The sequence below is a fragment of the Nerophis ophidion genome, linkage group LG06, assembly GCF_033978795.1.
Source record: "Nerophis ophidion isolate RoL-2023_Sa linkage group LG06, RoL_Noph_v1.0, whole genome shotgun sequence".
Classification (NCBI taxonomy): domain Eukaryota; kingdom Metazoa; phylum Chordata; class Actinopteri; order Syngnathiformes; family Syngnathidae; genus Nerophis; species Nerophis ophidion.
Window position 1 is genome coordinate 1,890,934 of NC_084616.1, and position 27,944 is coordinate 1,918,877.

General features: G+C 43.0%; 1 protein-coding gene and 1 long non-coding RNA gene across 7 annotated transcripts in view; one reads left to right on the plus strand and one right to left on the minus strand.

Annotated features, from left to right (window-relative positions):
- mthfr (methylenetetrahydrofolate reductase (NAD(P)H)) lies at positions 1-27,881 on the plus strand. Of its 3 annotated transcripts, XM_061902415.1 has the most exons (13): positions 1-123; positions 2,861-3,122; positions 9,313-9,551; positions 9,612-9,722; positions 9,798-9,991; positions 12,014-12,264; positions 14,756-14,890; positions 17,367-17,547; positions 17,611-17,793; positions 17,855-17,956; positions 25,579-25,698; positions 25,764-25,975; positions 26,118-27,881. In XM_061902415.1, the coding sequence occupies exons 2-12, from the start codon at positions 2,875-2,877 to the stop codon at positions 25,971-25,973; spliced, it is 1,974 nt and encodes a 657-aa protein (XP_061758399.1). In that variant the 5' UTR covers positions 1-123; positions 2,861-2,874; the 3' UTR covers positions 25,974-25,975; positions 26,118-27,881. The 3 variants fall into 3 exon arrangements, with proteins under 3 accessions (XP_061758399.1, XP_061758397.1, XP_061758398.1); XM_061902413.1 differs by having other exon boundaries at positions 25,764-27,881; XM_061902414.1 differs by having other exon boundaries at positions 81-217; positions 25,764-27,881.
- Positions 2,753-27,944, minus strand: part of LOC133554055 (uncharacterized) — a 37,815-nt gene continuing 12,623 nt past the window's right edge. Inside the window, exons 2-4 of one of the 4 annotated variants that reach the window (XR_009807052.1) lie at positions 10,539-10,587; positions 10,377-10,416; positions 2,753-3,135 (exon numbers count right to left, since the gene is read on the minus strand). This is a non-coding gene — a long non-coding RNA (uncharacterized LOC133554055). Of the gene's footprint in view, positions 3,136-8,979; positions 10,105-10,376; positions 10,417-10,538; positions 10,591-27,944 lie in introns of those variants that run through there. The other 3 variants (XR_009807051.1, XR_009807054.1, XR_009807053.1) reach the window with 3 other exon arrangements.

Genomic DNA, 27,944 nt, shown 5'->3' on the forward strand with positions numbered 1-27,944 from the left:
AGGCGGCACAGCGCCCCCCAGAGGAGGTGTGGCCGCACTGCAGCCTGCGCACGCTGCCTCCTCCTGCGCCCCACCAATATTTCAGGGATCCCGGCTACACAAAGACAGCCGCCTGGGAAAAGTGTGAGAAGTCAATGTTTGTGTGTCATGTGACTCGGAGTTGACGTCTAGCTGCTTTGCTCGTGCTCGTCTGTGCTCGCCAGTCCACCTGCTGGAGGTGAAAGTGAGCTTAAGTGACTTTAAGTGAGCTAGCTGCAAGTAGCCGCTAGCTCCCTGGCGGCCACTTGCATCATTCTCACTCATCTTCTACTTTTACTTCAACTTTAACTGATCACGCTTTCATGGCAAACTGCAACCAGCGGCTTTAAAGCGCCGTCACATCCCGCTGGGGACCTGACGTTCATGGCCATATGTTTGCTGTGCGAGGTTAGAATGACAAGAATAATACAAACCCTGTTTCCATATGAGTTGGGAAATTGTGTTAGATGTAAATATAAACAGAATACAATGATTTGAAAATCATTTTCAACCCATATTCAATTGAATGCACTACAAAGACAAGAAATTTGATGTTCAAACTCAAACTTAATTTTTTTGCAAATAATAATTAACTTAGAATTTCATGGCTGCAACACTTGCCAAAGTAGTTGGGAAAGGGCATGTTCACCACTGTGTTACATCACTTTTTCTTTTAACAATACTCAATAAGCATTTGGGAACTGAGGAAACTAATTGTTGAAGCTTGGAATTATTTCCCATTCTTGTTTTATGTAGAGCTTCAGTCCTTCAACAGTCCGGGGTCTCCGCTGTCCTATTTTACGCTTCATAATGCACCACACATTTTCCATGGGAGACAGGTTTAGACTGCAGGCGGACCAGGAAAGTACCCACACTCTTTCTTTTTTATACGAAGCGACGCTTGTCTTGCTGAAATAAGCAGGGGCGTCCATGATAACAACATATGTTGCTCCAAAACCTGTATGTACCTTTCAGCATTAATTGTGCCTTAACAGATGTGTAAGTTACCCATGCCTTGGGCACTAATACACCCCCATACCATCACACATGCTGGCTTTTCAACTTTGCCCCTATAACAATCCAAATGGTTATTTTCCTTTTTATTCTGGAGGACACCACGTCCTCTGTTTCCAAATATAATTTGAAATGTGGACTCATCAGACCACAGAACACTTTTCCACTTTGCATCAGTCCTTTTTAGATGAGCTCGGGCCCAGAGAAGCCAGCGGCATTCCTGGGTGTTGTTGATAAATGGGTTTGGCTTTGCCTAGTAGAGTTATAACTTGCACTTACAGATGTAGCGACCAACTGTAGTTACTGACAGTGGTTTTATGAAGTGTTCCTGAGCCCAAGTGGTGATATCCTTTACACATGGATGTCGGTTTTTGATGCAGGGCCGCCTGAAGGATCAAAAGTCCGTAATATCATCGCCTACGTGCGAGGATTTCTCCCCATTCTCTGAACATTTTGATGATTTTACAGAGCGTAGATGGTAAAATCCCTAAATTCCTTGCAATAGCTCGTTGAGAAATGTTGTTCTAAAACTGTTCGACAATTTGCTTACAAATTGGTGACCTTCACCCCATCCTTGTTTGTGAATTACTTAGCATTTCATGGAAGCTGTTTTTATAGCCAATCATGGCACCCACCTGTTCCCAATTAGCCTGCACACCTGTGGGATGTTCCAAATAAGTGTTTGATGAGAATTCCTCAACTTTATCAGTATTTATTGCCACCTTTCCCAACTTCTTTGTCACGTGTTGCTGGCATCAAATTCTAAAGTTAATGATTATTTGAAAAAAAAAAAGGTTTATGAGTTTGAACATGAAATATGTTGTCTTTGTAGCATATTCAACTGAATATGGCTTGAAAAGGATTTGCAAATGATTGTATTCTGTTTATATTTACATCTAACACAATTTCCCAACTCATATGGAAACAGGGTTTGTAATATTAATAATGGCTTCCGCTGTACGGCGCGTGGACCGGAAATGTCGTCATTTTTCCCTTAGAATGAGCATTAAAGTCAACTTTCGCATGTTGTCAAGTTGCACTAGAATATTGATCATTGTGTTTTAATCTACGTGTGAATTTTTGATCGCCAAGTCGAAAACTAGTTGATGACGGAGGTGGTAAAACAATACAAATATGTGTTAGGCCTGGGCCATATGGCCGAAACCTGTGATATTATTATCACAGCTTATTTTATACGTTATACTTATTAATAAGTATAAAGTATAAAATAACCTGTGATATTAATAAGTGATATTGATCAATATCAATAATTATTGATATTTGTATAACCTATCAAAATTAAGGACCATTGTAAAGAAATTGTAAAATCACATTAACAATAATTTCTTAAAATGAAGGTGCAAAAATAAGGACTATGTAAAAAATGCTTGATAAGAAAATAGTGCAGAGTGTGAAAATGTAAACTTGGAAGAATTATTTTCTGCAGATTTAGTGGGAGGAAGTTACAGCTGTGCTCTAAAGGGTGAGCTCAGGTGGTGTGGTATTAGCGCTCTTGCCTTGCATCATGTACACACCACATTGGGCGGACTACGGTCCTTTTGTTAAAAATTCAAAAAAGTGCCATAATGTCCAGGTGACTATTCCTCTTTTAGTGCTTTGTTCATGCAACTAACCTTCTTTGCAACTTCCGGTTTCTTCCGACAGAGAAGGAAAAAAAAAGTTTAATTGAACACAGATTTTATTGATATCAATTGCTACGTGTATCTGTCTTGTTGTAGTGTTTTATCGCCCAGTATCTGCCATACTGACCTCGTTTTTACTGGGTATCGCCCGCTTGTAATTAATTCTCCTTCTGGATTTTCTTTAGATCAATTGTCCGTCATGGTCAACCAAGTTCAGCGAGCCGACGGCAGCTGGCAGTCGTGCAAGAGTGACTCCAGCGGGGCGGGCACCAGCGGCGGCGAGAGTTCCAAGGAAAGTTCTCGCTGTTCCACGCCGGTGCTGGACGCCGACCGTTCGGACCGGCTTCGGGACAAGATGAGGAGGAGGACGGAGTCCGGGGACCACTGGTTCTCCCTGGAATTCTTCCCTCCGAGAACGGCCAGCGGCGCTGTCAATCTCATATCCAGGTACTCTTCTTTCCTTTCCATAAACACAACAATCAAAATAGTTTGGTTTTCAGGTTGCCTGTGAGAAATTGCTTTGGTTTTTGTACTACTTACAAAAACCAAAGTCCCACTGCATGCTTTTATAAGCACGGACTTGGTACATCCCGGGTGTCCATTCATAGAACATCAAATGGTGCCATATTTCCATATCTTTGTTGCATGTGACGACAAGGATGCACAATTAATTACATTTCATTCTCCGTCTTGATCATGGCGCCTCACCATCATGAAAATGTATAATCATCGGACGGCAAAAAGAGATGAGGGAAAAAACCGCTTGTCTACGAGAAGTTTGGGATGTTACCATGGTTACTACTTCATATTTGACACAGCGCTAGTACGCAAAATCAATAATCACTCAACTCTAGAAGACAGTAAGGCGTGTGATTTCCGTGTTGCCGTAACCTCGGACAGAGTCACATAATTGGCCAATAAAACAGAATAAGCTCAGAAAGGCAAAATAAAATCAGGGAAATGGACTTAAATGTTGTCTTTGTGAGAAGAAGGAACATTACTTTGGGAATACAATGTGTCTGGTAGCACTCATTTATCTGCGACACACTCAACCACCCCGTCCTGATAAACAATGTGGACACAGCCACTAAACTACCATAACAATCATACACACACAACACATCATGGATGTAACAACAATGTACAAACAAACATACACACACAACACATCTCATCTACTTGTGTTGTTGTGAACCACATCATGGATGTAACAACAATGTACAAACAATCATACACACACAACACATCTCATCTACTTGTGTTGTTGTGAACCACATCATGGATGTAACAACAATGTACAAACAATCATACACACACAACACATCTCATCTACTTGTGTTGTTGTGAACCACATCATGGATGTAACAACAATGTACAAACAATCATACACACACAACACATCTCATCTACTTGTGTTGTTGTGAACCACATCATGGATGTAACAACAATGTACAAACAATCATACACACACAACACATCTCATCTACTTGTGTTGTTGTGAACCACATCATGGATGTAACAACAATGTACAAACAATCATACACACACAACACATCTCATCTACTTGTGTTGTTGTGAACCACATCATGGATGTAACAACAATGTGCAAACAATCATACACACACAACACATCTCATCTACTTGTGTTGTTGTGAACCACATCATGGATGTAACAACAATGTACAAACAATCATACACACACAACACATCTCATCTACTTGTGTTGTTGTGAACCACATCATGGATGTAACAACAATGTACAAACAATCATACACACACAACACATCTCATCTACTTGTGTTGTTGTGAACCACATCATGGATGTAACAACAATGTACAAACAATCATACACACACAACACATCTCATCTACTTGTGTTGTTGTGAACCACATCATGGATGTAACAACAATGTACAAACAATCATACACACACAACACATCTCATCTACTTGTGTTGTTGTGAACCACATCATGGATGTAACAACAATGTGCAAACAATCATACACACACAACACATCTCATCTACTTGTGTTGTTGTGAACCACATCATGGATGTAACAACAATGTACAAACAATCATACACACACAACACATCTCATCTACTTGTGTTGTTGTGAACCACATCATGGATGTAACAACAATGTACAAACAATCATACACACACAACACATCTCATCTACTTGTGTTGTTGTGAACCACATCATGGATGTAACAACAATGTACAAACAATCATACACACACAACACATCTCATCTGCTTGTGTTGTTGTGAACCACATCATGGATGTAACAACAATGTACAAACAATCATACACACACAACACATCTCATCTACTTGTGTTGTTGTGAACCACATCATGGATGTAACAACAATGTACAAACAATCATACACACACAACACATCTCACCTACTTGTGTTGTTGTGAACCACATCATGGATGTAACAACAATGTACAAACAATCATACACACACAACCCATCTCATCTGCTTGTGTTGTTGTGAACCACATCATGGATGTAACAACAATGTACAAACAATCATACACACACAACACATCTCATCTACTTGTGTTGTTGTGAACGACATCATCCATGTAACAACAATGTACAAACAATCATACACACACAACACATCTCATCTACTTGTGTTGTTGTGAACGACATCATCCATGTAACAACAATGTACAAACAATCATACACACACAACACATCTCATCTACTTGTGTTGTTGTGAACCACATCATGGATGTAACAACAATGTACAAACAATCATACACACACAACACATCTCATCTACTTGTGTTGTTGTGAACCACATCATGGATGTAACAACAATGTACAAACAATCATACACACACAACACATCTCATCTACTTGTGTTGTTGTGAACGACATCATCCATGTAACAACAATGTACAAACAATCATACACACACAACACATCTCATCTACTTGTGTTGTTGTGAACGACATCATCCATGTAACAACAATGTACAAACAATCATACACACACAACACATCTCATCTACTTGTGTTGTTGTGAACCACATCATGGATGTAACAACAATGTACAAACAATCATACACACACAACACATCTCATCTGCTTGTGTTGTTGTGAACCACATCATCCATGTAACAACAATGTACAAACAATCATACACACACAACACATCTCATCTGCTTGTGTTGTTGTGAACCACATCATGGATGTAACAACAATGTACAAACAATCATACACACACAACACATCTGTTGTGTTGTTGTGAACCACATCATGGATGTAACAACAATGTACAAACAATCATACACACACAACACATCTCATCTACTTGTGTTGTTGTGAACCACATCATGGATGTAACAACAATGTACAAACAATCATACACACACAACACATCTCATCTGCTTGTGTTGTTGTGAACCACATCATGGATGTAACAACAATGTACAAACAATCATACACACACAACACATCATGGATGTAACAACAATCTACAAACAATCATACACACACAACACATCTCATCTACTTGTGTTGTTGTGAACCACATCATGGATGTAACAACAATGTACAAACAATCATACACACACAACACATCATGGATGTAACAACAATGTACAAACAATCAGCCTTTCTTAAAAAAAATATAGCGGCATCCTTATACAGCCTCTTACCCAGCTTATTAATATCCATCCATCCTTTTCTACCGCTTGTCCCTTTTGGGGTCACTGGCGCCTATCTCAGCTGCATTCGGGCGGAAGGCAGGGTACACCCTGGACAGGTCACCACCTCATCACAGGGCCAACACAGATAGACAGACAACATTCACACTCACATTCACACACTAGGGACCATTTAGTGTTGCCAATCAACCTATCCCCAGGTGCATGTCTTTGGAGGTGGGAGGAGCCTATCCCCCGGTGCATGTCTTTGGAGGTGGGAGGGGCCTATCCCCAGGTGCATGTCTTTGGTGGTGGGAGGGGCCTATCCCCAGGTGCATGTCTTTGCAGGTGGGAGGAAGCTAGAGTACCCGGAGGGAACATGTGCAGTTTTCCATCCATCTGGGAATTCACAGTTTTAGTCCTATTAATATTTCCATTAAAACTGGGCAATTCCCGTATAGATGGAAAAGTGCACAGGTAATACCACTTTTAAAATCTGGAGATGCTGGGATGACATCTAACTATAGACCTGTCAGCCTTCCTGCAGTTGTATCTAAAGTCCTGGAGAAGATAGTTTCAGAACAACTAATGCACCAACTTGAGACAAACCACTATTGGAATCCCCTGTGATTGGGATTCAGACATAACCATTCTATAGAACCTGACATGTTTTTTAACTGAAAATATCAAACATTCTCTTGACAAAGGACAGGTGGTCGGTGCAGTATTTCTAGAATTAAAAAAGCATTTGATACAGTCAATCATGACATTTTAGTTTCAAAACTAACTAAATTGAACTTAATCAAACAGTCATTGTCCTGGTTTGAGTCCTATCTAAAGGGCCGTGAACAATGTGTCACCATTAATAATGGGAGATCTTCCTTCCGCAAAATTGAAACAGGGTAGTGTCTTGGGATGGATACTATTCAGTCTGTACATCAATGACCTACCAGATGTATGCATAGATATAGATCTACAGATGTATGCGGATGACACATCAGGTAAGACCTGTACTCTAGTTGCTGAGAAGTTCAACGCTAAATTAGACATCTTGGCTGGCATCATCCTGTTTAACCCCCAACACTAAAAATAGTAACTGTGTCTGCTTCTCCAGAAAACAGCGACCTCAAACAAACCTTCTGAATATAAAAATGAATGACAAGCTCATTGAACAAGTACCTGAAGTCAAATATTGGGGCATAATCATAGACTATCAGCTGAATTTTAAAAGTCACATGAATAAAATTTGTAAAACCCTGAAGGCAAACCCAGGCTGTTTTAAGATGATAAGAAACTGCTTACCTCTCAGCTGTGCTTTTATCTTTATGAATTCAATGATTCTTCCACACATAAATTATGGCTTAATGACATGATCCCAGGCACACCAGTCCTCAATCAAGACCATTGAGTGTCTTTATAACCAGGCTTTGAAAGTCCTAGACAAGAAGATTTTACCATCTCTTCATTGCCAAATTTTAAGCAAATACAATATTTGAAGTTGTACCAATGTTATTTTGCTACACACAGTCAAACAACTTTTGAAATGCTTCACTAACTCTGCTCCCCAATTGCTCTGCAAGACAATTACAATGACCAGATCTACCACCTGAGCAATGGCAAAAGGCAACTCTTGAGTTCCATTCCTTAGAACTTGTTGTGTCCAGACTGCCTTTTCAATAAAAGGAGCACAACTATGGAACTCTCGACCTGACACTTTGAAAAGTATACCTGCATTTGTCACTTTCAAAAAACAAACACAATTTGGGCTAGTTGAGCAACAATCATGTTCCCATGTTTAGTTTTTACTCATTTTTACTAATAGGTTCTTATCTAGTTTGCACTTTGTCTGTGTTTTATTATTATTATTAGGTTTGGCTTTTACCTAGATTGCACTTTTTCTGTATTATTACTATTATCGTAATTATCGACTCCTCTTTGCCTTATTCTTTTTATTTTCCTATTTTAATGATGTTAAATCTGTGTTGTTGTTGGTGACAAGTGTTGTAAATGAGCTTTGACGACAAACACTATGATGCATACTTTGGATAACTGTTTCAGATATCTGTTTCTGTATCTGGCCCTATTTCAAATAAACCTATAATATATATATATATATATAAATAATCATACACACACAACACATCTCATCTACTTGTGTTGTTGTGAACAGCATCATCCATGTAACAACAATGTACAAACAATCATACACACACAACATGTCGTAGTGGTTTGTGTTGTGGTTTGTGCAGCCCTTTGAGACACTAGTGATTTAGGGCTATATAAGTAAACATTGATTGATTGATTGAACACATGTCATCTGTTGTGTTGTTGTGAACGACATCGTGGATGTAACATCAATGTATAAACAGCGGTCAGAAATTTAGAGGCGCTTTCTTTTCTTTCTTTTTTTAAACAGCCTGAAGTGAGTCTACTCTTGACTTGTCAAGCTGAGAACAGCACAGCACACTTCCACCCTTTCACAATAATAGCACGGTGCACCATATCCGCTCTGACAAAATAAAAGGTTTCAAAAAAAGTATCTTACACAAACATAATGTACATTGATACAATTATCATGCTTCGACTTAAAATAGTTGTCAAAACTGTCCAAAGGTGTATTCCACCAATAAATGTGAGAATGTTTGCATTTTATTACATTTTATTTGTTTTACCTTTTATCTTATTTTTTACACCAAAATGCGTCCATTCTCCCTTTTCTGGCTACACACTGTGTCTGCTTGTAAGTACTCTGTGTGTGTGCGCTGCCCAACATGCTCCTCTGCTCCTAAAAGCAGCAATGTCATCATGTCCCTTGGGAAGCGGTACAGTATGGTTTTTGATTCATTAGTACCACGATACTATACTAGTGTCGGGTATACCGTACAACCCTTTTCCCTCCACACTTTACTAGAACTGATGGTCTGCGTCCGTGAGTTCGGTCCTAAAAGTCCAAGTCGGGTTTCTGTGTCTCCAGGTTTGACCGTATGGGCTCCGGGGGGCCGCTCTTCATCGACATTACCTGGCATCCGGCGGGAGACCCGGGTTCGGACAAGGAAACGTCCTCCATGATGATCGCCAGCACGGCGGTCAACTACTGCGGCCTGGAGAGCATCCTGCACCTCACCTGCTGCAACCAGACCAGCCAGAAGATCTCCGGCTACCTGGCCAAGGCCAAGCACCTGGGCCTGAAAAACATCATGGCGCTGAGAGGAGGTACTGTGATGGCCGCACATCCGCCGGGGTGGTTATTGAGCGCTTGTCATCCACCGCCAGACCCTGTGGGCACGGACTGGGAGGAGGAGGAAGGATGCTTCAACTACGCCATAGACCTGGTCAAACACATCCGCTCCCAGTTTGACGACTACTTTGACATCTGCGTGGCAGGTGTGGTCACCGAGCAGTACAATGGTGAAGTTGTGGATTTCAAAGTGTGTGTGTGTGTGTGTGTGTGTGGTTCAGGCTACCCCACTGGACACCCTGAGGCGGGGAGCTACCAGGAGGATCTGCAACACCTGAAGGAGAAGGTGGACGCAGGAGCCAACTTTGTCATCACGCAACTTTTCTTCCGGGCCGAAACTTATCTGAAATTCCTCGACGACTGTCGGGCGCTGGGGATCACCTGTCCCATTCTGCCCGGGATCTTCCCCATCCAGGTATGGCACCGCTCTGTAACGCCACACCCGATACAAGACCACGCCTTTTTTTGTATTTCAAGTAGGGCTGAAAACTGTAGCAGTGTTTTGTGTCGCTCCAGAATTAGTATGACCTGTGGAACGTGGCGGGCAGGAGAAACATGGATTCTATTTGAAATATAACTTCCTCTGATTATAATCCCTCAGCTATCAAAGCAGAAAGAAACAAACAATAAAATCACATGAATATTTAAGAAATGCTTGAGAAAGTAGAAGAAAATAGTGCAAAGAGTGAAAATGTAAACATAGAAACCTGAGAAGAACTATTTTCTGCAGGTTTAGTGGCAGGAAGTTACAGCTGTGCTCTAAAGGGTGAGCTCAGGTGGTCTGGTATGAGTGGTCTTACCTTGCATCATGTACACACCACATTGGGCTGACTACGCTCCCTGGGGGGAAAAAAAATCAAAAAATCAGGTGACTTTTCCTCTTATCCACAAATTCTTCATTTTGACTTTCTCTTCTCACTCCATGCAAAGAATCAACCAAACTTGATAGTTGATACTGTCACCTGATTGGCTGTTAGCGTGTCACGCCCACTGTCCGTGTACTTCTGCTTTCTTCTGACGAACAAGAAAAAACAATTATTGAGTCGTAAATACAATTTTTTTATTGATATCAATTACATGTCTATTGCGATATATATCGATATAGTTTTATAGCCCAGCCCTAATGACAAGTATTTTTAATTAATATCGATTATGTGTCTATTGCGATTTATATTGATAGCGTTTCATCGCCCAGCCCTAATGACAAGGATCGCACTGACAGAATGTTAGACATGGGCCTCAAATACAGAACATTGAATGTTTGCTATGTAGACTTTTACATTTCCTGAAGGAACTCTCCTGAAGGAATCAATAAAGTACTATCTATCAAATATCTGCGGTGTAAATGTCAGCAGTCATATATAGTCTTAGCCTTATGAATGCATTTTGGACCGCCACAACTAAAAAAATAAATAAAAAAAAGTATATATATGTATATATATATATGTAGGTGTGGGAAAAATCACAAGACTACTTCGTCTCTACAGAACTGTTTCATGAGGGGTTCCTCATGTCTTGTGATTTTTCCCACACCTACATATTGCGCTCTACCACGGTATCGAGCACTATTCTCTGGATAATCCAATTAAGATATACATACATACATACATATATATATATATATATTTATACAGTGGGGCAAAAAAGTATTTAGTCAGCCAGCGATTGTGCAAGTTCTCCCACTTCAAATGATGACAGAGGTCTGTCATTTTCATCATAGGTACACTTCAACTGTGAGAGACAGAATGTGAAAAACAAACCCAGGAATTTACATTGTAGGAATTTTAAAAAATGTATTTGTAAATGATGGTGGAAAATAAGTATTTGGTCAACCATTCAAAGCTCTCACTGATGGAAGGAGGTTTTGGCTCAAAATGTCACGATACATGGCCCCATTCATTCTTTCCTTAACACGGATCAATCGTCCTGTCCCCTTAGCAGAAAAACAGCCCCAAAGCATGATGTTTCCACCCCCATGCTTCACAGTAGGTATGGTGTTCTTGGGATGCAACTCAGTATTCTTCTTCCTCCAAACACGACCAGTCTAGTTTATACCAAAAAGTTCTATTTTGGTTTCATCTGACCACATGACATTCTCCCAATCCTCAACTGTATCATCCATGTATCCATTTTGGTTGGATGAAAATGACAGACCTCTGTCATCATTTGAAGTGGGAGAACTTGCACAATCGCTGGCTGACTAAATACTTTCTTGCCCCACTGTATATATATATATATTTCATAAAAAATATGTTTTGCTTTTCCCAAAGTATCACTTCACCTTCCAGGTGAATCTATGATTGAATCTCCTGGCAATCACGTAACCATGACGACGCTATTTGTTTTGAAATGACTCAACAGGCCTCCTCAGCTAGCGAGTAGTACTCCAAAGTTAGGGGTCAGTATTTGTTTCCACAGAGTTGTTCTTCCTCCGCAGGGCTACCAGTCCCTGCGTCAGCTGGTCAAGTTGTCCAAGCTGGAGGTGCCGGAGGAGATCACCAAAGTCATCGAGCCCATCAAGGACAACGACGCGGCCATCCGTAACTACGGCATCCAGCAGGCGGTGGAGATGTGCCGAGTGCTGCTGCAGAGCGGCAAGGTGCCCGGTCTGCACTTCTACACCCTGAACAGGGAGGTGGCCACCATGGAAGTCCTCAGGCAGCTGGGACTGTGGATAGAAGACCCCAGGTGGGTGCAGCGCTTGCTACACTTGCTACACTTGCTACACTTCCATCATGGAAAGGCAGGACTAATGTGCATAGAGCGAAGAAGACGGATGTCGCCATGGTTACTACTTTATATTTGACACAGCGCGAGTATGCTTGATCCACAATCACTAGATGTCTTGTCTCGAATACTCCTCTCACATTTTTCAACACATTTCCACCGTCAAAACTTTCTTCTTAATCAGGACAAAAAAGTTGTTTTTTGAACTAGAAAAATTCCCGGTTTACCAGAAATTCCGTAAGACAATTTCTCAGTTAAAAATGTTACTACTTCATCACTTCTCGACTGATTAAAAAAAAATTCCGATTGCCAACCATCCAGAACATTTACATTTTTTACCAATTTCAAAACATTCTCGCTTCTTCCGAAACTCTTGAAATTGCCATTGAAATGAATGAGACATTTTTCAAAGTTCCACAACTACCACATTTTTTTTATCCGATTCAAACCATGCCAACTTCCAAACATTAGCCTGTTCAGGAATTGTGTGCTCCCTTTCAACAATTACTAAACAAATTCCTGCATTTCCAAGAATTCCCAGTTTTTAGGGACATTTACCCCATTCAAAATAAATGATCCATTTTTCAAACGTACACTGTTTCTAAATTTTTCAAGCGATTCAAACCATTCCACCTTCAACACATTCTACTCATCCTGGAAATTCAAACAACCAGTTTTACACTTTCAACAAATTTTCAGGAATTCCTATTTTTTTTCTAACTTAATTTCCAACTTTTTAGTGCGATGACTCCTTTGACATTTTTTAACCCATTTCAAGCGTTCCACCATCAAAACATTCCTCTTAGTCAGGACAAACAACCAAGATGGTTTAAGATCTCAAAAATTTCCCGGTTTTCCCGAAATTCCATAATACCATTTTTCATTTAAAAAACTTGTTACTAATTCAACATTTCTTGACGGATTTCAACAATTCCAACACCAACCAATTCAGCTCATTCAGAACATTCACGCTTAGTCATTTAAAGAAAAATCCTGCTTTTACCAAAATTGCACAATTCCCACATTTTTCAAGCTATTCTAAGCATTCAAACATCAACACATTCCACTCATCCCAAGTTCCAAACCAAATTTTGTTTTTCCTGGAAATTGAAACTCTTCAACATTCAAACTATTCTTAAATTAACACTACATTCTTTCAGCATTTCAGTTGTACATTTTTAATTTGACTTGTTGTGTTTTATTCCCTAAAGATGTATATCCAGTAGGGGTGTAACGGTACGTGTATTTGTATTGAATCGTTTCGGTACGGGGGTCCGGTTCGGTGTGGAGGAGTACCGAACGAGTTCCACACGAACTGCAAAAGTCTTAACAAGCTGCTCTGTTCTGCCTCTGTCTGTACACACAGCACCCTGCATTGTCCCGCCCACACAACCATCTGATTGGTTACATACAAAGCCAATCAGCAATGCGTATTCAGAGAGCAGATAGTTGTTTAGCAGGTGAGCAGCGACTCTCCCCAAATATATTAAACACTTCCAAGTCAACTACTTTCTAAACATCACTATGAGCCCGTTGACCTTCTAGAAACAAACTGCAGCTCAGCTCACTCGCAGTCCTGGCTTTAGGTGAAGGCTAGTTAGCTTTTAGCGTAACGTTAGCTCATTTTGCGGTGTGTGTGTGCGTGCGTGTGCATGTGTGTTATGGACAATGTTGCTTGAAGTGTGTTGAAGCAGCGAAAAAGGACATTATGTTAAATGAAGAGTTTCTGTCTGTGATAGTGTATACAGTAATGTAAGTGCATCATAAAGCCTACATGAACTCCATGGTGTTCAGGGATGAATAGTCTCTCCTATTGCTATTGTGCTATTTTTTCAGCTATAGTTACATGAATCATTAGTAATGTAGCAGCCAAGTTTTGAATGGCAGGGTCCCTGCTATCACATGTTGATACAAATATAACATTTACATAATAAAAATCAACTACAGGCTTCCCCAATGCTGTAATAAATTAAGCATGATGAGTTGACTTGAAACTGTTTAATGTTGTACTTTTTATATGTAGAAGAAAAGTTGTGTCATTTTATTTAATCAAAGCAACAACTTGAGGCAGTTTAATGTGGATTAACGTGGGCAGAATTATTATAGTGTTCCCAATGTTAAAAGCATAAAGCCATTGTTTACAAATTTGGTAAATAAATACCCCCAAAATTTATATTTTGTTGTTTTCTTACTGTACCGAAAATGAACCGAACCGTGACCTCTTAGCCGAGGTACGTACTGAACCGAAATTTTTGTGTACCGTTACACCCCTAATATCCAGGTTGTTTATACTATAGTTAAAGTTGACTTTGGTGGCACAATAAATACTCGCGTGAATAAATGAGTGAATAATGGTGTGATTAATAGTGATTGCAATGACAATCAAAATAATGGTGATTGTTTTTTTTGCCCGAATGGTTTTCCCTCAATAAGAGCTTCTTGTTCCTGTCAGGCGACCTCTTCCCTGGGCGGTGAGCGCACACCCCAAGAGGAAGGTGGAGGATGTGCGACCCATCTTCTGGGCATCCAGACCCAAGAGCTACATCTACAGAACCCAGGACTGGGACGAGTTCCCTAACGGCAGATGGTAAAGTGCTACAAAATCCAAACACTCAGACCAAAGTCGCCCTTTCAATTCAATGTTATTGGTGTCAATACGGCACACTTTTAACATGCAGACATAAGAACTATTGTATACAACTACAGTAGATACTGTATGTGGTGGTGGGGGCGTGGTCAATATGACATCATCATATATATGAACAGTCCATGGATTTGGATGATGACAGTTGAAGGAGAGAAGAGGTCAGTTGTGAGTCCTCACATTTGCCACAGCTATAGTCACTTTCACCAAGAGTAGAATGTCCTACTCTCCTCTACTCGTTTGATTGTCTCATGCAGTGCATCACGCCAGGATGGTCTGCATGATGGTCTTGCTGATTTTTCTGACCACATTTCATCATAGAACATCCTTGTATCCAAGTTCTTTTGGCTTCCTGTGCTGTAATTGACTGTGGAAGACTTGCTGGGGGGAGGCCATCCTCAGATATGTGGCCCACCCATCTTAGTGATCAGAGCCTCAACACTCACAGCTCCAGCATGTTCCCAGACCGTAACATCTGGAATTCTGTCTTGCCACTTGATGTTGGTGATCTGGCGGAGTGAGTTGTACACAAGTAAGCTGCTTGATATGGAGAAGCATAGTTTCAGTAGAGTATAGCAGGGAGGGTTTTGTCTTTGTACATAGCTTGATGTCATGCCGTGACCAGAGCCCCGAAGGACTTACAAGCTGCTTGGATCCTCCCATCTACCTCAACATCACTTGAATGCTTCTTTGTGACTGTACTGCCCAAGGTGTCTGTCGTCTTTAGTGCCTCGCCATTTACTTCAACCACAGTCTGCTCAGATTCTTCATGTTTTGATAGCTGTTGGTAGAGAAGTTCTCGTTTAGTGGTGGTTATTCCTAATCCAAAGCAGGTTGCACCTTCGCCCAAATAAGGTGGTCATCTGCTGTATTTCTTCCTGGCTATAAGGCGACCCGTGCAGAGTCATCTGCATATAATCATTCTCTTACACAGACCAGCTTGGTCTTTGAGGTAAGGTTGAAGAGACTTCCATCTGACCGAGTTGGCATCTACACACCTTTTGTGGTTTTGGAACTCACATAATGAAGCCCAGCAGTCAAGTAAAGTGCAAATAAAGTGAGTGGCAGCACACACTCTTGTTTAACTCCATGACTTAGTGAGAAAGGAGCACACACTCTTGTTTAACTCCATGACTTAGTGAGAAAGGAGCACACACTCTTGTTTAACTCCATGACTTAGTGAGAAAGGAGCACACACTCTTGTTTAACTCCATGACTTAGTGAGAAAGGAGCACACACTCTTGTTTAACTCCATGACTTAGTGAGAAAGGAGCACACACTCTTGTTTAACTCCATGACTTAGTGAGAAAGGAGCACACACTCTTGTTTAACTCCATGACTTAGTGAGAAAGGAGCACACACTCTTGTTTAACTCCATGACTTAGTGAGAAAGGAGCACACACTCTTGTTTAACTCCATGACTTAGTGAGAAAGGAGCACACGCTCTTGTTTAACTCCATGACTTAGTGAGAAAGGAGCGCACGCTCTTGTTTAACTCCATGACTTAGTGAGAAAGGAGCACACACTCTTGTTTAACTCCATGACTTAGTGAGAAAGGAGCACACACTCTTGTTTAACTCCATGACTTAGTGAGAAAGGAGCACACGCTCTTGTTTAACTCCATGACTTAGTGAGAAAGGAGCGCACGCTCTTGTTTAACTCCATGACTTAGTGAGAAAGGAGCACACACTCTTGTTTAACTCCATGACTTAGTGAGAAAGGAGCACACACTCTTGTTTAACTCCATGACTTAGTGAGAAAGGAGCACACACTCTTGTTTAACTCCATGACTTAGTGAGAAAGGAGCACACACTCTTGTTTAACTCCATGACTTAGTGAGAAAGGAGCACACACTCTTGTTTAACTCCATGACTTAGTGAGAAAGGAGCACACACTCTTGTTTAACTCCATGACTTAGTGAGAAAGGAGCACACACTCTTGTTTAACTCCATGACTTAGTGAGAAAGGAGCACACACTCTTGTTTAACTCCATGACTTAGTGAGAAAGGAGCACACACTCTTGTTTAACTCCATGACTTAGTGAGAAAGGAGCACACACTCTTGTTTAACTCCATGACTTAGTGAGAAAGGAGCACACACTCTTGTTTAACTCCATGACTTAGTGAGAAAGGAGCACACACTCTTGTTTAACTCCATGACTTAGTGAGAAAGGAGCACACACTCTTGTTTAACTCCATGACTTAGTGAGAAAGGAGCACGCACTCTTGTTTAACTCCATGACTTAGTGAGGTCCTGGTTCGTCCTTGGCTGTTAGCAGGCTGAAAGACAGAAACATCTGTGGCGAGGTCACTCCTCCCATGCCGTGGAAGATAATAAGTTGTGTGCCCTGAGCAACGGCTTTTAAGCATAAGAGTTGTGTGATAACTTGTGTATCATTATTCTAACATTGTGTCACCAGGGGGAACTCTTCGTCCCCGGCCTTTGGGGAGTTAAACGACTACTACTTATTCTACTTGAAGAGCAAGTCGTCCAAAGAGGCCCTGCTGCAGATGTGGGGCGAGGAGCTGAAGAACGAGCAAAGCGTGTTTGAGGTCTTCACCGGCTACCTCACAGGCCAGCCCAACCTCAAAGGACACAAGGCAGGCAGACATATTGGAAGGAAGGAGCACCACCTGACCCCTCCCCTCCCTCTTCTTCCCCAGGTCATGTGTTTGCCGTGGAACGACGAGCCTCTGGCCCAAGAAACCAACCTGCTGAAGGAGGAGCTGGAGAAGGTGAACAGACGAGGCGTCCTCACCATCAACTCCCAGCCCCGGATCAACGGCAAACCCTCCACCGACCCCATAGTGGGCTGGGGACCTCCCGGAGGTTACGTCTTCCAGAAAGTAAGACTGCTTCATGTTCTCCGCCGCCTTTCAAGCTCACACATGCTGTTTTTCTCCACAGGCCTACCTGGAGTTCTTCACCTCCAGTGAAAATGTGGACGCGCTCCTCAAAGTTCTCAAGAAGTACGAACCCCGTGTCAACTACCACATTGTCAACGTGCACGTAAGTTCTGATCACGCCTGGGACGGGGACCAAACGCTGCCTTGTAGGTTTCTACAGTGTTACTAATCAATCCTATTCGCTACTATACCGCCTCTAAAAAGTACCGGCCCCACCACCCCCGCTTCTTTTTTTAACATTGTTAGTTTTACCAGCAGAGGAGCATGTTGGGCAGCGCACACACACAGAGTACTTACAAGCAGACACAGAGTGTAGACAGAAAAGGGAGAATGGACACATTTTGGTGTAAAAAGTCAAGATAAAGTTGAAGTTCTAACACTAAAACACCCTCAGGAAGAACTGCTTTAAGACATGCAGCTAACATCCATCCACTGTGTTTTAGCTACTCTAACTCACTAATCCTGGTCTCCATGGCGACAAATGTAGTACATTTCTTACAAGTAACATTATCACTGGAGGACGAGGAATAGCTAAACATGCTTCACTACACACTGTAGGAGGATACAATAGCTCACCACCGTCACTATGTAAACGAATGCCACCTGACATCCACTGTAATGATACCAAGTACAGGAGCATATCTAGTCGATACGACTATGATTACATTGATATCTTTTTATAGTCACAAAAATCTTTTTTTTTTAAATGTATATTATGTTTATAAAGTCAGTAAATATGTCCTTGGACACATGAGGACTTTGAATATGACCAATGTATGATCCTGGAACTACTTGGTATCAGATCCATACTTAAATGTGTGGTATCATCCCAAACTAATGTCAAGTATCAAAGAAGAGAAGAATAAGTGATTATTACATTTTAACAGAAGTGTAGATAGAACATGTTAAAACAGAAAATAAACAGATATTAACAGTATATAAACTAGTGGATTAATAATCCATTTTTACAGTTTGTCCCTCATAATGTGTATAAAATAATAGGTGTATAAATGACACAATATGTTACTGCAGACTAATTAGGAGTCTTTGTTTGTTTACTTACTACTAAAAGGCGAGTTGTCTAGTATGTTCAACATTTTATTGAAGGACTAAATGACAATAATAAACATATGTTTCATCTACACTAACATTTTTTGTTCAAATAAAAACTATGACTTTTTTGTGGTCCCCTTTATTTAGAAAAGTATGAAAATACATTGTGGACAACCCTAGCCATATTTTGCTAGCTTTGTGGTGCGTGACATGAAGCAGGTGTGTTAGTAGCAGACCACCTCCAGGTGATGTTGCAAATGTCCATGTGTGTCTGATAGAAATCACCTAAAGTAAAGTTTCTCCTTTTCAAAATGCGTTAGCTTGATGCTAATTTACATTGGCTTTGCCATATACATGCTTTTGATTAGCATTAGCGATTTTACATTGCAATTTCAATACCTCCGAATTTGGTAACTAAAACTTCAACAAAGATGCACGTTATAATAAAACAGCTACTGCGTTCCCCATCCATTATTCATACTTTGTAACATCTAAAATTATTCTAATATTTTCTGTTAAAATAAAACCAATATTGACATTTGTTGTAGTTATTTAGAAAGGTATGGATAAACCAAATGACTGGTTTGGGGACCCCCCTAAGGGGCAATTGTTGAGAAGGCTCCCTTCCCCCAACAGGGTTTTTTTGGCCCAAAGTGTCAATATATTGTTGTTAAAGGGCCACACCCTCACCAAGGCCCCCGACATGCAGCCTAAAAAAAAGGGTCCCCTCCCCTAAAAAAAGGGTCCCCTCCCCCTAAAGTGTTTTTCTGGCTAGTGTCCCAAGTATGACTCTTGTTGTTAAAGGGCCACACCCTCACCAAGGCCCCCGACATGCAGCCTAAAAAAAAGGGTCCCCTCCCCCTAAAGTGTTTTTCTGGCTTGTGTCCCAAGTATGATTCTTGTTGTTAAAGGGCCACACCCTCACCAAGGCCCCCGACATGCAGCCTAAAAAAAAGGGTCCCCTCCCCTAAAAAAAGAGTCCCCGCCCCCTAAAGTGTTTTTCTGGCTAGTGTCCCAAGTATGACTCTTGTTGTTAAAGGGCCACACCCTCACCAAGGCCCCCTACATGCAGCCTAAAAAAAAGGGTCCCCTCCCCTAAAAGAAGGGTCCCCTCCCCTAAAAAAAGAGTCCCCTCCTCTAAAGTGTTTTTCTGGCTAGTGTCCCAAGTATGACTCTTGTTGTTAAAGGGCCACACCCTCACCAAGGCCCCCGACATGCAGCCTAAAAAAAAGGGTCCCCTCCCCTAAAAAAAGAGTCCCCTCCCTCTAAAGTGTTTTTCTGGCTAGTGTCCCAAGTATGACTCTTGTTGTTAAAGGGCCACACCCTCACCAAGGCCCCCGACATGCAGCCTAAAAAAAAGGGTCCCCTCCCCTAAAAAAAGGGTCCCCTCCCCCTAAAGTGTTTTTCTGGCTTGTGTCCCAAGTATGATTCTTGTTGTTAAAGGGCCACACCCTCACCAAGGCCCCCGACATGCAGCCTAAAAAAAAGGGTCCCCTCCCCTAAAAAAAGAGTCCCCGCCCCCTAAAGTGTTTTTCTGGCTAGTGTCCCAAGTATGACTCTTGTTGTTAAAGGGCCACACCCTCACCAAGGCCCCCTACATGCAGCCTAAAAAAAAGGGTCCCCTCCCCTAAAAGAAGGGTCCCCTCCCCTAAAAAAAGAGTCCCCTCCTCTAAAGTGTTTTTCTGGCTAGTGTCCCAAGTATGACTCTTGTTGTTAAAGGGCCACACCCTCACCAAGGCCCCCGACATGCAGCCTAAAAAAAAGGGTCCCCTCCCCTAAAAAAAGAGTCCCCTCCCTCTAAAGTGTTTTTCTGGCTAGTGTCCCAAGTATGACTCTTGTTGTTAAAGGGCCACACCCTCACCAAGGCCCCCGACATGCAGCCTAAAAAAAAGGGTCCCCTCCCCTAAAAAAAGAGTCCCCCCCCCCCTAAAGTGTTTTTCTGGCTAGTGTCCCAAGTATGACTCTTGTTGTTAAAGGGCCACACCCTCACCAAGGCCCCCGACATGCAGCCTAAAAAAAAGGGTCCCCTCCCCTAAAAAAAGAGTCCCCCCCCCCTAAAGTGTTTTTCTGGCTAGTGTCCCAAGTATGACTCTTGTTGTTAAAGGGCCACACCCTCACCAAGGCCCCCGACATGCAGCCTAAAAAAAAGGGTCCCCTCCCCTAAAAAAAGAGTCCCCTCCCCCTAAAGTGTTTTTCTGGCTTGTGTCCCAAGTATGATTCTTGTTGTTAAAGGGCCACACCCTCACCAAGGCCCCCGACATGCAGCCTAAAAAAAAGGGTCCCCTCCCCTAAAAAAAGAGTCCCCGCCCCCTAAAGTGTTTTTCTGGCTAGTGTCCCAAGTATGACTCTTGTTGTTAAAGGGCCACACCCTCACCAAGGCCCCCTACATGCAGCCTAAAAAAAAGGGTCCCCTCCCCTAAAAGAAGGGTCCCCTCCCCTAAAAAAAGAGTCCCCTCCTCTAAAGTGTTTTTCTGGCTAGTGTCCCAAGTATGACTCTTGTTGTTAAAGGGCCACACCCTCACCAAGGCCCCCGACATGCAGCCTAAAAAAAAGGGTCCCCTCCCCTAAAAAAAGAGTCCCCTCCCTCTAAAGTGTTTTTCTGGCTAGTGTCCCAAGTATGACTCTTGTTGTTAAAGGGCCACACCCTCACCAAGGCCCCCGACATGCAGCCTAAAAAAAAGGGTCCCCTCCCCTAAAAAAAGAGTCCCCCCCCCCCTAAAGTGTTTTTCTGGCTAGTGTCCCAAGTATGACTCTTGTTGTTAAAGGGCCACACCCTCACCAAGGCCCCCGACATGCAGCCTAAAAAAAAGGGTCCCCTCCCCTAAAAAAAGAGTCCCCGCCCCCTAAAGTGTTTTTCTGGCTAGTGTCCCAAGTATGACTCTTGTTGTTAAAGGGCCACACCCTCACCAAGGCCCCCTACATGCAGCCTAAAAAAAAGGGTCCCCTCCCCTAAAAGAAGGGTCCCCTCCCCTAAAAAAAGAGTCCCCTCCTCTAAAGTGTTTTTCTGGCTAGTGTCCCAAGTATGATTCTTGTTGTTAAAGGGCCACACCCTCACCAAGGCCCCCGACATGCAGCCTAAAAAAAAGGGTCCCCTCCCCTAAAAGAAGGGTCCCCTCCCCTAAAAAAAGAGTCCCCGCCCCCTAAAGTGTTTTTCTGGCTAGTGTCCCAAGTATGATTCTTGTTGTTAAAGGGCCACACCCTCACCAACGCCCCCGACATGGAGCCTAAAAAAAAGGGTCCCCTCCCCTAAAAAAAGAGTCCCCGCCCCCTAAAGTGTTTTTCTGGCTAGTGTCCCAAGTATGACTCTTGTTGTTAAAGGGCCACACCCTCACCAAGGCCCCCGACATGCAGCCTAAAAAAAAGGGTCCCCTCCCCTAAAAAAAGGGTCCCCTCCCCTAAAAAAAGAGTCCCCGCCCCCTAAAGTGTTTTTCTGGCTAGTGTCCCAAGTATGACTCTTGTTGTTAAAGGGCCACACCCTCACCAAGGCCCCCGACATGCAGCCTAAAAAAAGGGTCCCCTCCCCTAAAAAAAGAGTCCCCTCCCCCTAAAGTGTTTTTCTGGCTAGTGTCCCAAGTATGACTCTTGTTGTTAAAGGGCCACACCCTCACCAAGGCCCCCGACATGCAGCCTAAAAAAAGTGTCCCCTCCCCTAAAAAAAGAGTCCCCGCCCCCTAAAGTGTTTTTCTGGCTAGTGTCCCAAGTATGACTCTTGTTGTTAAAGGGCCACACCCTCACCAAGGCCCCCGACATGCAGCCTAAAAAAAAGGGTCCCCTCCCCTAAAAAAAGGGTCCCCTCCCCTAAAAAAAGAGTCCCCGCCCCCTAAAGTGTTTTTCTGGCTAGTGTCCCAAGTATGACTCTTGTTGTTAAAGGGCCACACCCTCACCAAGGCCCCCGACATGCAGCCTAAAAAAAGTGTCCCCTCCCCTAAAAAAAGAGTCCCCGCCCCCTAAAGTGTTTTTCTGGCTTGTGTCCCAAGTATGACTCTTGTTGTTAAAGGGCCACACCCTCACCAAGGCCCCCGACATGCAGCCTAAAAAAAAGGGTCCCCTCCCCTAAAAAAAGGGTCCCCTCCCCTAAAAAAAGAGTCCCCGCCCCCTAAAGTGTTTTTCTGGCTAGTGTCCCAAGTATGACTCTTGTTGTTAAAGGGCCACACCCTCACCAAGGCCCCCGACATGCAGCCTAAAAAAAGGGTCCCCTCCCCTAAAAAAAGGGTCCCCTCCCCTAAAAAAAGAGTCCCCGCCCCCTAAAGTGTTTTTCTGGCTAGTGTCCCAAGTATGACTGTTGTTGTTAAAGGGCCACACCCTCACCAAGGCCCCCGACATGCAGCCTAAAAAAAAGGGTCCCTCCCCTAAAAAAAGAGTCCCCCCCCCCTAAAGTGTTTTTCTGGCTAGTGTCCCAAGTATGACTCTTGTTGTTAAAGGGCCACACCCTCACCAAGGCCCCCTACATGCAGCCTAAAAAAAAGGGTCCCCACCCCTAAAAGAAGGGTCCCCTCCCCTAAAAAAAGAGTCCCCTCCTCTAAAGTGTTTTTCTGGCTAGTGTCCCAAGTATGATTCTTGTTGTTAAAGGGCCACACCCTCACCAAGGCCCCCGACATGCAGCCTAAAAAAAAGGGTCCCCTCCCCTAAAAAAAGGGTCCCCTCCCCTAAAAAAAGAGTCCCCGCCCCCTAAAGTGTTTTTCTGGCTAGTGTCCCAAGTATGACTCTTGTTGTTAAAGGGCCACACCCTCACCAAGGCCCCCAACATGCAGCCTAAAAAAAAGGGTCCCCTCCCCTAAAAAAAGAGTCCCCGCCCCCTAAAGTGTTTTTCTGGCTAGTGTCCCAAGTATGACTCTTGTTGTTAAAGGGCCACACCCTCACCAAGGCCCCCTACATGCAGCCTAAAAAAAAGGATCCCCTCCCCTAAAAGAAGGGTCCCCTCCCCTAAAAAAAGAGTCCCCTCCTCTAAAGTGTTTTTCTGGCTAGTGTCCCAAGTATGATTCTTGTTGTTAAAGGGCCACACCCTCACCAAGGCCCCCGACATGCAGCCTAAAAAAAAGGGTCCCCTCCCCTAAAAAAAGGGTCCCCTCCCCTAAAAAAAGAGTCCCCGCCCCCTAAAGTGTTTTTCTGGCTAGTGTCCCAAGTATGACTCTTGTTGTTAAAGGGCCACACCCTCACCAAGGCCCCCAACATGCAGCCTAAAAAAAAGGGTCCCTCCCCTAAAAAAAGAGTCCCCGCCCCCTAAAGTGTTTTTCTGGCTAGTGTCCCAAGTATGACTCTTGTTGTTAAAGGGCCACACCCTCACCAAGGCCCCCAACATGCAGCCTAAAAAAAAGGGTCCCTCCCCTAAAAAAAGAGTCCCCGCCCCCTAAAGTGTTTTTCTGGCTAGTGTCCCAAGTATGACTCTTGTTGTTAAAGGGCCACACCCTCACCAACGCCCCCGACATGCAGCCTAAAAAAAGAGTCCCCTCCCCTAAAAAAAGAGTCCCCGCCCCCTAAAGTGTTTTTCTGGCTAGTGTCCCAAGTATGACTCTTGTTGTTAAAGGGCCACACCCTCACCAAGGCCCCCTACATGCAGCCTAAAAAAAGAGTCCCCTCCCCTAAAAAAAGAGTCCCCGCCCCCTAAAGTGTTTTTCTGGCTAGTGTCCCAAGTATGACTCTTGTTGTTAAAGGGCCACACCCTCACCAAGGCCCCCTACATGCAGCCTAAAAAAAAGGGTCCCCTCCCCTAAAAGAAGGGTCCCCTCCCCTAAAAAAAGAGTCCCCTCCTCTAAAGTGTTTTTCTGGCTAGTGTCCCAAGTATGATTCTTGTTGTTAAAGGGCCACACCCTCACCAAGGCCCCCGACATGCAGCCTAAAAAAAAGGGTCCCCCCCCCTAAAAAAAGGGTCCCCTCCCCTAAAAAAAGAGTCCCCGCCCCCTAAAGTGTTTTTCTGGCTAGTGTCCCAAGTATGACTCTTGTTGTTAAAGGGCCACACCCTCACCAAGGCCCCCAACATGCAGCCTAAAAAAAAGAGTCCCCCCCCCTAAAAAAAGGGTCCCCTCCCCTAAAAAAAGAGTCCCCGCCCCCTAAAGTGTTTTTCTGGCTAGTGTCCCAAGTATGACTGTTGTCGTTAAAGGGCCACACCCTCACCAACGCCCCCGACATGCAGCCTAAAAAAAAGAGTCCCCTCCCCTAAAAAAAGAGTCCCCGCCCCCTAAAGTGTTTTTCTGGCTAGTGTCCCAAGTATGACTGTTGTTGTTAAAGGGCCACACCCTCACCAACGCCCCCGACATGCAGCCTAAAAAAAAGAGTCCCCTCCCCTAAAAAAAGGGTCCCCTCCCCTAAAAAAAGAGTCCCCGCCCCCTAAAGTGTTTTTCTGGCTAGTGTCCCAAGTATGACTGTTGTTGTTAAAGGGCCACACCCTCACCAACGCCCCCGACATGCAGCCTAAAAAAAAGAGTCCCCTCCCCTAAAAAAAGGGTCCCCTCCCCTAAAAAAAGAGTCCCCGCCCCCTAAAGTGTTTTTCTGGCTAGTGTCCCAAGTATGACTGTTGTTGTTAAAGGGCCACACCCTCACCAACGCCCCCGACATGCAGCCTAAAAAAAAGAGTCCCCTCCCCTAAAAAAAGGGTCCCCTCCCCTAAAAAAAGAGTCCCCGCCCCCTAAAGTGTTTTTCTGGCTAGTGTCCCAAGTATGACTGTTGTCGTTAAAGGGCCACACCCTCACCAACGCCCCCGACATGCAGCCTAACGCCGTGACCTGGGGCATCTTCCCGGGCAGGGAGATAGTCCAGCCCACCATCGTGGACCCGGTCAGCTTCATGTTCTGGAAGGCAAGTAAAGAGCGGTGGTCACTTCCTTCCTTCGTGCGTGCGAGCGTGTGTTTGCCGGCCCTCAGGACGAAGCCTTCGGCCTGTGGATGGAGCAGTGGGCCAAACTGTACGAGGACGAGTCTCCTTCCCGCATGATCATCAAGTACATCCACGACAACTACTTCCTGGTCAACCTGGTGGACAACGACTTCCCGCTGGACAACTGCTTGTGGCAGCTGATCGACGACATGTTCCAGCAGCTGGACGCTTCCTCTCAGCCGCCGCTCCTCCCGTAAACGTGAGCAGGACATCTTTTCAAATGGTTCTTTTTCCTCTTTCTTGCTTTTAACTGCACATTTCAGACGGATTTTCTAGTGTATTTTTTTAAATACTGCCCTAAAGCCTGATCCAAGAAGGTATTTTGATGCCACGCCCCCTAGGAAGAAGACTCACTCCACTTCCATGTGGCTATAAAAGTGTTGCAAGTGCAGCTCTGCATAACCGTGCTGATGAGCATGAAACACCAATCGACAGCAGGACTACAGTCCACCCCCCCACACCTCTCACATTCAGGCCTGGTCTGAATGCTACACATGCTACACGACCCCTTGAAAGTACTTGAAATAAATGTCAGGGGGTCCCCATCCAATATTGATAGGGAATATCGTTTCGGACGATATCAACTTGCATTTAAAATCTCCGATACGAGCGATCCTGCAGCGTTTTTATGTTTACATTTAAATGTCTTTCAATGAGCACACCATTTCTTCAATTTTATGCAAGTCATTTACAAAAGGTAAACATGGTAGGCTGTAGGCTACTAGGAGCTAGCAGCTACACAACAGCCAAGCACACGTCAATAATGGAACAGTATTGCAGTCTAAAACAGTACATTTGTCAAGAGAAACAAGTTTCAAATAATCATAGACTTACACAGGCAGTATTAGACAGTATCGTGTCCGCATCATTCAAGTTACTGCACCATGAACTCCATGTTGCCAAAAATAATGACTGCTTTACTTCAACTTAAAACCAACAAAAGTTTAGATTATTGTTTTTCACATTGTTCTTTGTGGTCAGTTCCCTTGATCAAACCTTTTCTAATTTTCTGGAATAAATGCACAGCATTTATTTATATGACACAATCCAAACAACCTTCCCTAGTCATGGTGCAAGAAAAAAACATGCAATTAACATAAAGGTCAACACAACACAAGCTGCTCACTATAAAACAAATGTAACTTACACACATTTGAATCCATTAGAGTGCATGATGGGAAAAATGTCAAACTCTCTCCACACTTATTCATGTTTAATGCATTTAGCTGCTTGAACATGAATAAGTGTGGAGAGAGTTTGACATGTTTCCCATCATGCACTCTAATGGATTTAAATGGGTGTAAGTTACATTTTTTATAGTGAACAGGTTGTGTTGTGTTGACCTTTATATTAAGTCGCATTTTTTTTTCTTGCACCATGACTAGGGAAGGTTGTTTGGATTGTGTCGTATAAGTAAATGCTGTGCATTTATTCCAAGTACTTTCAAGGAGTACTTGAAGCTGCTTTAAGGAGTCCCAAAAGTCAAACACACATCTTAGTATGAATTATAGATCTATGATATGATGTAGTATGTACACACAACATCAACCTTACATGTTTTCGGCCCCCGGCCAAATTCTTTTAGTTTTTTTTAGTCACAGAAGTTTTATAGTGCATCAATTTGCCTGAAATGTTAAAAAGACAAGAAGCCTTAAATAAACTGTAAACATTTTTTGACCGACTTGAATCATTTGAGAGTGAAGAATCAAGTGAAGAAAACATTCATATTGATCCCAATATATCAGACCATTTGTGCAGATTATCCATCAACGGTGTTAAATGTTGAAGTCCTGGCCACACTCGGCATGTTGGCAAGCATGATACTGATAAAGCTTGTTCCCTGGGGTCAAACTAAAGGATTGAAGTCAACTTTTTATTATTTTTTACAAACATTATTTATTTGTGCTGTCCGGTCACAATCAATGGCTCTCTTTCATTTTTGTGTTGAATGTCTTTTCATGAAGGAGCGCCTTTAAACAAGGATGGAGGGAAAACACTAAGTTGGGGCCCTCAGCAAAATGTTTTGGAGGGGCCAAATGTTCTTACATTTTTGTATTCATGTGAAAAGATGATTGGAATAAAACATGATGTGGGCGGAACTCAAACATGCTTTTGTGTGCTTTCTGGGGAAAAGTGCACGTAAAACATCAACCAATCATTTTACCACC